The 13,087-nt window shown below is 27.8% G+C and overlaps 1 protein-coding gene across 1 annotated transcript; it reads right to left on the bottom strand.

Annotated features, from left to right (window-relative positions):
• Window positions 1–11,762: 11,762 nt before the first annotated feature.
• On the bottom strand, window positions 11,763–12,557 carry LOC100778998 (ethylene-responsive transcription factor ERF098). Its single transcript, XM_003520551.5, has one exon. It carries the CDS (start codon window positions 12,458–12,460, stop codon window positions 11,999–12,001), a length of 462 nt encoding a protein of 153 aa, XP_003520599.1. The 5' UTR covers window positions 12,461–12,557; the 3' UTR covers window positions 11,763–11,998.
• Window positions 12,558–13,087: the final 530 nt, after the last annotated feature.

Below are 13,087 nucleotides of genomic sequence, written 5' to 3' on the forward strand. Positions count from 1 at the left end.
TTTTTTTTTTAAAACAAAACCATTGGGAAAAATGAAACCCCAAATTAAAGGTTACTTTTTCAATTTCCGGTTTTTTTTTTGGGGAAAGGCCCCCATTTTTTCCCCCCCCCCCCCCCCCCCCCCCCCCCCCTCCCCAAAAAAAAAAAAACCCTGACCCAACCCCTTCTCCAAAAATATCCTTTTGATAATAAATTTGCTGGCAACACTATGTCAAATATATCAAAACTATATATATATATATATATATATCATTCTCTTATTAAGAACGATGTGATGGCGTGGAACCCAATCTACGATAATCACATTTCATAATCCTCTCTAAATTAAATAATATAAACTATATTCAGAAGCACTTACCACCATAGCTGGTCAATTAATCAGTGGCATATTGTGAATTCAAATTTCAGAAATAAAAACTTAATTAAACCAAAAAAATTTAATACACGTAGACTGTTATTTCCTGTGGCCAAAAAGAAATTTAACTTCAGACACATAAACCCAATAAATGTAGGTATATAGACCTACCCACCAGCTTATAGAGCTTCTCATTTGAATCAGTATTGCAATCCATTTACTTTATTAGCAAGAAAAAAAAAATAATAATAATGCAACATCAATGCCTAATAATTAATTTTGTAATTGAGACAAATAATTAAATACACATATGTATACATACCTATCTACTCCAGTATATATATGTGTGCACACTGTATCCTTTGTGCACCATCTTTCCTGAAAATCTTCCTTCTGCTGAAAAACAGCTAAAAACTGCAATCTAGTAACTTCGGAACTGTATAAAGCGCACAAAAATTAGTACGGCATTGTCAAGTAAAGGGAAAAAGACATAGGAGGGGGTTTTCTATGTGCAGAAGATATGGTTAAAGACACAAAGGGGCAATAAGAGAGAGATGCGAGTTCGTGTCCGATCGGAAGAATCGGTATAATATTATTCAATGTTAACCATGTCTGTGATAATAGGAAATAACTACAAACCCAAAAATGAGGAAGAAGGATAGAATATAATAAGGGTCCTCCTAATCACTGCTCCAAGTTACTACTAGTTAAAAGAATTAATAAATAGGCTTCTTTATTGAAGATTATTTTTAATGATTCCCTACTCATAGCTATAGTACGGAAAATTCAAGAGGAACTCAATTTCTCAAATCTCAATTATGAAATAATTAAAAATCAAAGGTATCAAAATCATTGAATAATTAGTTATATAATTTTTCCCAATTTTATCCCTTATATTTCTGAAAATGTTGTTCTACAATTTAATTTGGTTTAAATAGTTAATCATCAATCCTTAAAAGTAGGGCTATGTATCTTTGGTTAACATTGATTAAATAGTTCAAAAACTTTAATAATTGCCACATATATTTGCATTTAATTGGCAGTATCTTTGGTATAATTATTTTACATCTCTTTTGTTTTTGGGCTATGTTATGCTCAATTTATTTAAATTTGAATAATTTTTTTAATTAGAATTTTATTTTTATTACTTTTTTACACTTCATTTGTGTTTGTTTTGTTAGTGTTGAAGAAATTTGTTTAAAGATCCATTTGGAGAGAAGTTTGGAGCATTACTGCCACCAACAATAGATAGGAAAAAGATGAAGTCTCATGAGTTGATTAACCTCACTTAAGTGGTAGCCTTTTAGGGACTGTCTAACCGAGCAACTAGGAGATGATCTTTAGATTCATTGACCTTGACATTGCTTAAGCTGCACCATTTTGGGAGTGAGACACGAGCTTGTTGACCTCACTTAAGTTGCACCATTTTGGGACCGCTTAAGCGAGTCTTTGGGAGTGAGGCTTGGCTACCAATGTGCTCCTTAAGTGAGTCCAATTTGTGGCCGCTTAAACGAGCTTTATAAAGAAACTCACATCTAAAATATTCAACTACTATAAAAGGGGACCTCTAACACACGAAGAAGGTTTTGATTTTTCTGTTTTAAAGGCATAGAGGTGAGGGCTTTGATTGTGACGACTTTCATGCTCAAGGCTTCTCCTAGGATCAATTCTTCATCAATCTTTGTTTTCCCAAGGCCATGAGTAGTTAATTCAGTTTTTTTTGGGTTTAATGTAATTAGATCTACTTTCATGTAACTGATACAAGTTTCTATTTAATATAGTTATGTTATTGCTTTGCTTCCATGTTCAATGCTTGTTTTAGCCTAACCAAATATTTATATGACTCTATATATAATTTTAATTGTTATTGGGAAATTCAATTGGATTGCAAATTAAAGAACACAACTCTTTTTTATGCCTAAAGATATAGTAAAGTAATTAGTCATTGTCAAACCCTTTATCAATTTATGTTCAAAGGGATTAATAGTATAATTAAGAGACTTAGGTTCTTCTGCATAAGAAATTAAGGTTAATTTGAATAACTTTGTAAGTTGATAATAACAAATATTTAATTGTCTTTCACAAAAAAAATAACATACTTAATTGAATAGAAATAAGTAATGTTTGCATGTTAGAAATGTCTAATAATAAAGTTAAACCCTAATCATCTCATTCATATGATTTTAACCATTTTTTGTGTTTATTCTAAAACCCAAATTTCTTACTTTACTCTTTTTATTTTATTGTACTTATCTTTAATTTTTGTTACTTTAATTCTCTCAATAGTCATAGTCTATAAATCATACTATTAGTTATCTATTTATCACACAATTAATCTATATGGAAGTGATATTTTATTTACTACTTTTTTCAGTCATATTTATAAGAAACAAATTTTATTACATTTTACATTAAAACTTATTTTTTATTAAAAAAAAGATAAAAAATAGTATTATGTTATTTGAGCAATTTGAATAATTTAACCTAAAAATAATTATTATTGAGAAGTTACTAGCATTTAGTATAGTGGAAATAGCTCTAATTATGGCCTAACCTACTGACTTATCGTAGTCTTTTTTTATTATGAAGTTTATTTTTAATTAAACTTGTTAAAATTCAATGAAAGTTTCATAGCATGCTTATAACAGGTAATTATATTTATTATATTCATAGTTTATAATGTATAGACTTAAATAATCTTCTCGCTCATATTATATTCTAATTAAATTTTAAATTTATTCTTTTTTAGACCAGATGTGTTTTATATTTAAAATAATTTTATTGAATCAAATAAGATGTATACAATAAAATTTTACTTATGAACATTTAAGGTAACAGCTATAGGAAAATCATCAATATAAATGATCAAATATTGGATCAGTTTATTTAAAGTTATATATTGAAATAAGTATTTATTTTAATAAAAATAAGTAATTTTTTATTTTTTTATGTATTTGTTAGTTTATGCTTAAAAAATATATTTATTTTTAAAAACAAATCTTATATATTTATTTTAAGAAATAAATCTTATTTATTTTTTAAAAAAAGTATATATAAAAAATGTTCATTTTAAATTATTTTTTTAAAAAGTTTATACAGATTCATTCAATATAAAGTTGTTCTCCTCTCCTTATACTAGCCAAAGTCTTCGAGCTTGTGGCTCAAATTAAACGGCAAAATTTTCATTCATTTTATTTGATCAAACACAAAGACAAAATTTGTAAGTGATGGTAGAGATCACCGTGTCCAACATCAAAAGGAAGCAACTCGTCAAAAGCATGGACCCGACACGCCTCGCTTTTGTAATTATTATTTTTAATGTGTAAATAAAATAAAGATTTTTTAAGTTGATTAAAATTGATAAAGTTATATACATATATATATATATATATATATATAATTTTTTATGAATATTAAATTTTTAATTATTATTTTACATAAAATACATTTTAAAGTAACCTAATTACAAAACTAAAAATAGATGCATATACCTACATAAAAATTTACTTAACTACGTATTTATAAAATAATTAATTTTAATTACTTTTTTCATAAAAAGGTATTTTTTAATAACTAAATTAAGAAATAAAATTTATAGTAATAAAAAATTTAATGTTTTGAGTGAGTATTATAAATATGAAAAGTCTCTATAATTTTACTTTATTATTTCATTTTAATATCATTTTATATTATTTTTATTCATTGATAATGTTTAATATATATTTTTATGCTAGCATAAATAATTTTTCTTTTAACTCTTATTATTATTATTTTTATGTTTATTAATTATCATCGTTTAAAATTATACTATCTCTATTTTTGAAACAAATGGCAGTATTTTTCATTTTTAATTATAAAAAACATACATAATAATTTTTAAATAAATTACTCCTTGTTAAAAAAATTATATGCATTTATTAAATTATTATTAATATAAACTCATTTATTATATCTATGAGTATTTTTATATGATGCTGTTTTTTGAAAAAGGAATTTTTTTTTGTGGTGCTATGCATTATTCCTAATAATCGTCACTTAAACCAAATAATTCTACGAGTAATTTTAGAATAAAATTTAAATTTATAATAATATTATTTAAAATAAATTAATTTAACTATATTTATTGGTCTTCATGAATTATGTATATATTTTATATATATATAAGAACAAAGAGAATATATTTGAGTGAAAAGTTACACTATCTATTGGGTAAAACATCCATAGCATCATAAGTTTTAGACTAAAAAAAATGTGTTTAAACTTATTACTAAAAGTTTTCAAATAATTAATCATTGATCGCGTTATCAAATGAGGTATTTCATATGATTACTTGTTGCAAAATTAAAGTAATTCATTTGAAACTATAATTTTATCATTAATGTAAACAAATGTCATTGATGTATTAGTACTTTTGTAATATCATTAAATGTTAATTTAATAACATTAAAATAATTATATTTTATTTGGTGCATTCATTATTTATATACAGTTCAACGAAAATTCTTTCTTTTTTATGAAAGTCATTAATATTAAATAAAATTTTAAAATTATAAAATAATATAATAATATAGACGAGCATTTATAATAATAACACTTTATTAACTTTCTTTACTATTATTGTATTTCAATTAAATTTTAGATTTATTCCTTTGATATTACTTTCGGTGATATCATGAATATAGACCAGTAAGACGACCAAATACCATAAAGTGGTTCCCCGCGACTTATATATCCTAACGTAAGTCTTCGAGCTTGTAGCTCAATACGGCAACCATTTCAGGTTTTTTATTTTAATTTTCCTTGTCGTGTCATTTCATGAGATCGAACAAAACAAAATTGATATGCAGTTCACTTCCTTGAACAGTATTCAGGAGTTATTGTTACAAATAAATTCAAAGATGATAGTATGTTATGGCAGAGATCACCCACACCAACATCGAACAAGAGGAAGCAAATTATCAAAAGCGTGGACCCAACACGACAAGCCGTGTCTCTGCCTCAATCAACGATTCTCACAACTTAAATTCCCACCGCATTGTTGGGTTGGTATCGTACTTTGTTTTCTTCCCACGTGAAAATAGGTTAAAATATGTAACTGTTAATTTTATGTATCTCATGTGTTAAGTGAAAGTGATCAAAGGTTAAATTAAAACGGTTGGAAGAGAACCCATTCTTAAGAAAGAATTGAAGTCAACAAAACTTTAAAAAAGTAAAATAGAGATAGAGGGAGGGAAAGTCAAGTCAGTTGCACACTGGGTAAATCACCCAAAATTTGTGGCCAGAAATTTCTCTGCTGAACCAAGCTGAAAATTAACAGCAGGTCTTTAATTTCAACGGTCAGACTAGCAATTTGTGGCTTATGTATAGCATGAGTTATTTTATCTAAACACTAGCTCTCAAATTGTAAGTCTTAATCAATGCATCTAGTTTAATTGGTTAAATATGATAAATATAATAGCTATTATAGAAATCTCTTGTTGTCTTAAATTTCTAAAGTATTAAAACAATTAATAAAAATGATGTGATAAAGTATTATTATTGATTGTCTGTGTAAAAATCTACTATGCATAAATATTTTTCTATTAAAATTTTAACATTTCTTGCTAATTTTAAAAATATTCAGTATTTTATTTATTGCTCCTTACAAATTTTTGTAATTGGGCAATTATGTAAATACACTGCATTCATTCCAGAACTATTTGCGATGTTGAACGTTGAGAAAGGAAAGTCATGACCATAATCACGACTTTAATTATGGCAAGTCATTGTAGAGTATAAAATAATATACAATAAATTTATCTCAACCCATTTAACAAAACGACTTACTAGTAAAATTAATACTCCTTATGGTTCATAAATGTACAATTTTAGGGAGTACTGCTACTTACATTTAAATAAAAATATAGAATTTTAATGAAAAATGTCAATAAATAAATAAAATTATTACAAAGTCGTCATTATGGTTCATATTACTACTGTAGGTTACATCATTTATAGTACGAAATATAAAATTACATTGAATTGATAGTATTGCAATATAATTGTAAAAATGTCGTTAAAAATTAAAGCCGCCATTAGTCCATGAAAGACTGCACGATGCAATGCACCAGCAGGTTCCACTTGTCTTGTCTTCAACCATAAATTTTTAAGCAATAACAACGAAAATAGTAATCAGAAAAGGGGAACGGTAACCAATAACAAATAGTGATTCCATGTATATATGCTCTATGTCCTGTAACTGAAATGATACCCCTGGTACCGTGTTGAGGGGGCATTCCATGAGCCACATCAATATTTAACTAATGCAAATTAACATCAGGAACAAAAGGAAAAAAATATCATATAACAAAGACCATTTTCATATTGGGAAGAACTAGCTGAATTCATTTATTGTAATCTCTATGTCCTGTAACTGAAATGGTAACCTTGGTACCGTGTTAATAAAATTTATCTTTTCATCCAAAAAAAAAAAAACAAAGACCATTTTCAAAAAAAAAAAGTTATAAGGATAAAATCTTAAAAATGACTGCTATATTATACAAGGATAAAAAACATACATTAGTCGAAAACAAAAAACCAATTTTTCAAATCAAATACTAGCTAGTTGTGTCATCAATTTGGCTTGGTTTTTATATTTTAAAAGTTAAAGATTTTTTTTACAGAATATTTTAAATGTTGAAGTTATAATTAGAAAATATACCTTAAAATAGAATTAAATGCATCGCTATTAAAAAAATGATTCTAATAATACCTTAATAATAATGATTTTTTAGTACCCTACCGATATAAAAAAGGTGTGGAGGCAAATAAAATAAAATAAAGTAAATAACAGCTATAAAAAAGAAAGGGCCTAGAAAAACAGCTATAAAAGAAAGTGTTACTAAAGTATGGCCTTTTTTTTTGTGAGAAGTATGACGTACCATTTAACGGTAGTTCATTGCACAACTACTATTAAAAGTACATGGAAGTCCTTTAATGGTGATTACTAATTTATAATTTTATATATTAAGAACTACTATTAAAAAGGTTTGGTTTTATTGATTCTATCTTATCATCTTAATATACTACTTCATAAATCATAATTGTTAACTCATTAGTAAGTGTATCAAATTTGTCTCAAATAGTGTAGTAAAGTATTCGAAATTTTGAGTGTCGAATTCAAAGAAATTTTTTTGTACTTAGAATCCAATTTATAAGCAAGAGATAATGAATTTAAAATAAAAGATAAAAAAGATAATAGAAGATAAAAGATTTAAATTAAAATATGATAAAGATTAAAAACAAAAGAAAAGAAGATAAGATAAGAAAATTAAAAGATAAAAAAATAAAAGATTAAGATAAAAATAAAAAGATAAGATAAGATAAGAAAAATAAAAGATAAAAAAATAAAATCAGAGCGTGATAATGTTGGGACCTAGTATGCCTGATTTGCCTAAGATGTATTATTTTATATGTTTCTCTATCAATCAAGGTCCTGTAAGCCACTAGGCCACTGAGGCAACGGTCTTAGGCCTCCAATTTTTTAGGACCTCAATATTTTTATGTATTTTTCAAAGAAATATTTGCCATTAATTTTAATTATTAAATGATAAATTAAGTTATAGTATGATATATTATTTGGTATTATTTTTATTAATAAGACCACAAATATTAAATATAGATGTAAGTATTATTATAAATAATTTAAGTATATTTTTCTTATTTATTTAAAAAAATTAAGCAAATTATTTTCAAATGTTAAGAGAAGTGTTAAGAGAAGAAACTAACACACCAATAGAAGTATTGAGTTATATTAAAACTATATAGAATTTTATTGGCAATCCCTGTAACAGTTGCTACTTCTTCTGAAAGAAGTTTTTCAAAATTAAAATTGCTTAAATCATATCTAAAATTAACAATGTTACAAGATAGATTGAATGTGTTAGCTATTTTATCTATTGAAAGTGAAGTGTTATAATTGCTTGATTATAAAACTCTGATAAATGATTTTGCAGCTAAAAAAGCTAGAAGATTAATATAAAAATTGATATTTTATATAATATACTAAGTCTCTTTAAAATTCTTGTAAAAAAAAGACCCTTTTAACATTTTTGCCTTAGGCTCCAAAAATGTCTGTACACGATCCTGCTATCAATTTAGTGAATTTTTTCCTACCCACAACTGTTAGAATATTTACCCAAATGTCTCACGATGACAAGCCTATTTTATCTATCTATTTTCCAAATGCCTTTGCAAAGACTCAATAGATAAAATACATGAAGTTCTCATTCTAGATGTTTGCTTTGATACATGGACATAATACAATCACTTTATGTCTAACAATGATTTTATTAAAATATTCCTTCCTTCTAGTTCTATTAGAAATTACCCTTTGTCAAGCGACTAATTCCTAAAACTGATGCATTTAAAACCTTCCTTATTTTTCTATTAAGGATTACTACCTAACCCCTAAAAATGATGCAAGGATAAATGATACATAAAATTAAAATAAAAAAGGATAATAGGAAAGAAAACACTTGTTTACATGGATAGATATGAAGTATGCAGTACATCTTTTGATTTTTTAAGTCTGTCAAGCTCTAACTAAGGGTTTAGCCTCTTATGACCATTGCGGGTTTTACACTGAATGGGGTATAAGAAATGATGGAAAAAAAGGGGTAAAAGAAAGGGAGAAAATGATTTCCCCTAGTTACTAGAAATACTTAGACTTAGGATGTATTCATTAGAGAACTTTGAGTCTCCGGGGTTGGTGTCATGGCTGTCTTTTATGCTTGACTTGACTCTTAATTTATAGTTGTTGTAGTGGACTTGATACTAATGCGAAAAATCTTTCTTTTTGATATTTTCTCAATCTTTTTCTCTTTTAATCTATTATTTTTATATTTGTAAGCCATAAATAATAAAAATATCAATTTCTATCATTTAAGTAAAAAATAACTGTTAAATAAATATTTTTAAAGATATTTTAATATATTTTTATTATAAAAAATAGGTCATATTTAATTGTTATCAATAATCATAATCATTCTCCAAAAAAAAACATCATAATCATGGCCTTACTTTATGTTTTGCTCGTAATTCTGTCATTTAATGTTCTTCAAAATTCCAACCCTTAGTTGTAAAATCTCCATTTCCACCTCCATGACTAAACTACCTTGCACGCACTCACTATTAATTTCCATCACTTCAAGTGACGTATAGACTAAAGAATGCAATAACACTAAAATTTCACCCCCACCCAATAACAAATATAGCACTATAATATTATACTAACACTTTACCTTTTATTTTAAGTTTTTTTTATGGATAAATATTAATTATTAATTTTTGAAAATTATAAAAATTAAATCTGTAATTTTTTTAGCCACTCAAATAATTTTACATCTTCCTTTATTGTGATTTGTGAGTTGTAACAACTATCATTTTCATGACTTTGTTCTCGGTCCAATTGGTTCTCGATATATCCATTCATTCATTAATTACCTCTGGAAGCACGAGGATTCGGTCCATTAATTAGTTCATAACAAGTGGTAGAATTTTCATGGTAATTAAATTGTGGAAGTTGCACTGGCGATTGTAATTTGCATGCAGCATAGACTTTCCTGGAACATGCTTGTGATTTTGAAAATTAAGGCTTGATTATACAGGGGTACGTGGAATCTTCATGGACAGCTTCGTGGTCTTTACCAGAGACATATTATTAGTACCTTGTTGCTACTGTTTCGTATCTCTTACTGTATTTATTGGTTAAGACAGTTTACTTTTCTCTTCGCCTTTTTGTGCTGGTTAAACCTTAAGACAGCTTAATTAGTGTTATATGGTTTTGTCTTTATCAATATTTTTTTTTCTTATTAACAAAAAAAAAGTTAAAACCACCTATCTCTACCAACATTTCACACATGATTGGAGAGTATAAGGATTCTTTTGTTTTGTTTTATTGAGTAAGAGCAATGCTATTTAGTGCGAAAACTGATAGCACAAAACACACGAATTTCAAATAGGAGCAATGATCTTTTTTCAGATACATATTAATGAAATATCAAATAAATATATAAATTGATTAGGATGTACAACGCATTAGTTCTAAAATATGAAAAACCGTTCATACCAGATAGTATATTCCTTCCAATAATATTTGACAAACGGTTATATAGACTAAAACACATACTTTAAAAAGGCTTCGGTTTTAGGAATCGCATTGTACATTTTTCAAAAAAAATGAGCTGGGACTGTGTGATCAACTTAATAAGAGATGGATTGGAGTCTGTTTAAGAAAAAAAACAATATAAACTAAATAAAAACCTTCAAAGCACAAGATGAAGTGAAAATGGGTCACTGTTATTTTCTGATTTTTTTTCCTCTGCCTGAAATTTAACAAAAAAATATTCCCTGACAACAGGAATAAATTAACTAACCAAGGAAACAGCCTTAAGTATGGGTTCTAATCATATATTTTCCCGGAAAATTCATGCCTCCATATACCCCTACAGAAAGAAATCAATTTCCAGCTTATCTATCTTGCACATTGCTTTTTGTCTAGCTTCACAACCATCTCAAATCCATCTATAGCTCCCTTCGATCAGTCTATTAATTAAGAAAATGCTAAATGTGCATCTCATTTTTTGCATGTATAATTAGTGGAAGGAAGAAAGAAACAAAAAGAACAAGAAAGAAAAAAATTATAGATATGATCGACATATAAATGATGTGAAGAAAAATAAGATAAGAAGAAAAATGGAATTGAAATAAGATGGAAAAAAAATACATATGTGATAATCTCGATTGTTTATCCGCGCATCGGTCCATATGCTACAATAACATAATTTGAATTTAACGTACCTTTAATTAGTAGTTGGAACATACTATCTAGGGGTAGGATCTAATTAGGTGGGTGAAATCCTGGAAAGACAAATGGCTTTGAATACACCTTAGTAATTAATTTGGCCTATAGGCCACAAACTCAAAGCCAGAAAACAATTATCGTTGCTGAATTCTGACCAGTGACCACCACTTTAGCATCGTCGAGCAAGCTAGAGTCATAGCCAGGAACCCTAATTAATTAAGGGGCTACAATGTTGGATTGCTTCAGTAGCCCAAAGCATATATATGTAACGATAATTTAAATAAACTATTAATTAAAAGATAACACCATTCCAAGATAAGATATATTCTATATATGCCATAAACACACTAGCAAATAATCCCAAGTTTGGCCGGATTATAATGCTAAGAATAATCCATTGCTCAAGATTAATGGAATTAATTTTGGACCAAATTCCCGTTAATTAGCCTTCATTCTATTGAAAAAAGAAAAAAGAGGCTGATCAGAGTTTTTCATACATACCCTCTGATCAGTATAGGTGTAGTGTTCATCAGAAATCAGTAACGTGTGTATCATACTAATAGGATAGGCCAGTACTCACCACAAAACATTAAATATACTCTTTATTTGTGTGACCTAAATTCTACAATTATGATAATAACCAATCCGAAGGTTTGAAATAGCTTTAACTTTGAGAAACATTAACAAAAACAAAAGATAGAAACCACACAGATGGCTTTAATTTGTTGCATGCCAATATAATGCACATAATTAAAGCAGGACCAATCTCCAGCAGCTATAACTAGTTGTTAATTTGATCGATCAGTTGCCTGAACGATCAGGCGCCTGCTGAAGGAGTTCTTCCAACAACTTATTGTCCAAGCATTCCAATTCAAAAGTGTCATCATCATTTCCTTGTTGTTGTTGCGACGAACCCTCGCCATAGTAGGAAGGGAAAGAAGAAGAAGAAGAAGAGGAAGACGACAACAAAGGAAGAGGCAAAGAAGTTGAAGAATAATTGTTATTTGGATTAGGAGTGACATTACCATACTCATTTGGGAAGTTGAGTATGGCCTTGTGACCCCTAAAATGAAAAGCAGCAGCATCATAAGCACGTGCAGCTTGTTCAGCAGTGTCAAAGGTTCCAAGCCATATGCGAGCCCCTTTTCTCGTGGGGTCACGAATCTCTGCTGCAAACTTGCCCCATGGCCTCCTACGAATTCCTCTGTACCGAACATCTGCGTTTGAAGGGTTTCCATTCACAACTCCTCTCCCTCCCTCCATTTGTTAGAGTTAGAAACAAAAACAAACTCAATTAGTTCAAACCTGTTTTGCTTCTTGCACTGAAGGTAGCTTAATTGAGATTGCAAAGTGGTAACTGGTTTAGGCTTAAGGGATAAGGAGTATTTATATGCATGATCGAGTCCGTGGTAAAGCTTGACCATGCATGTGGTCGCAAGAGACGGTTTGAATTCCCACCTCTTTTAAATTCTGTAATTAATTATATATTAAGTAATGTTTGACACAATAGGCGAATATATGCCTTAAAAAAACACTAAAGGATATATATATATATTATAAAATAATATTTGTAACTAAGTATTGTACATCCGATGCAAGTAATCGGATAAATAATAAAAGTTCTACACCAATGAATCATCTAATAAATCACACAAATGAATTCCATATCATATTTTAATTTAAAATCTTTAAGTTTAAATTTATAATTTTTTATTTTATTTTTTGTGATGTGAGATTTCATCTCAAAAATATTCTATCATACTAATTTTTAAAAACTATTTTAAGTTTAGTAAAAAAAAAAAAAGAATAGAATGTGTTGTAGTCAAAACAAATAATGCAACATTAAGTTATTATTAAAATTTTGTATGTGGTTGAGTTGTGATTGCCTTT

This window comes from Glycine max, chromosome 3 (genome assembly GCF_000004515.6).
Source record: "Glycine max cultivar Williams 82 chromosome 3, Glycine_max_v4.0, whole genome shotgun sequence".
In the NCBI taxonomy this organism is placed as follows: Eukaryota; Viridiplantae; Streptophyta; class Magnoliopsida; order Fabales; family Fabaceae; genus Glycine; species Glycine max.

Bases quoted from the DNA above. Each gene is read 5' to 3' on its own strand.
- LOC100778998 (XM_003520551.5), bottom strand. From the start codon at position 12,460: ATGGAGGGAGGGAGAGGAGTTGTGAATGGAAACCCTTCAAACGCAGAT.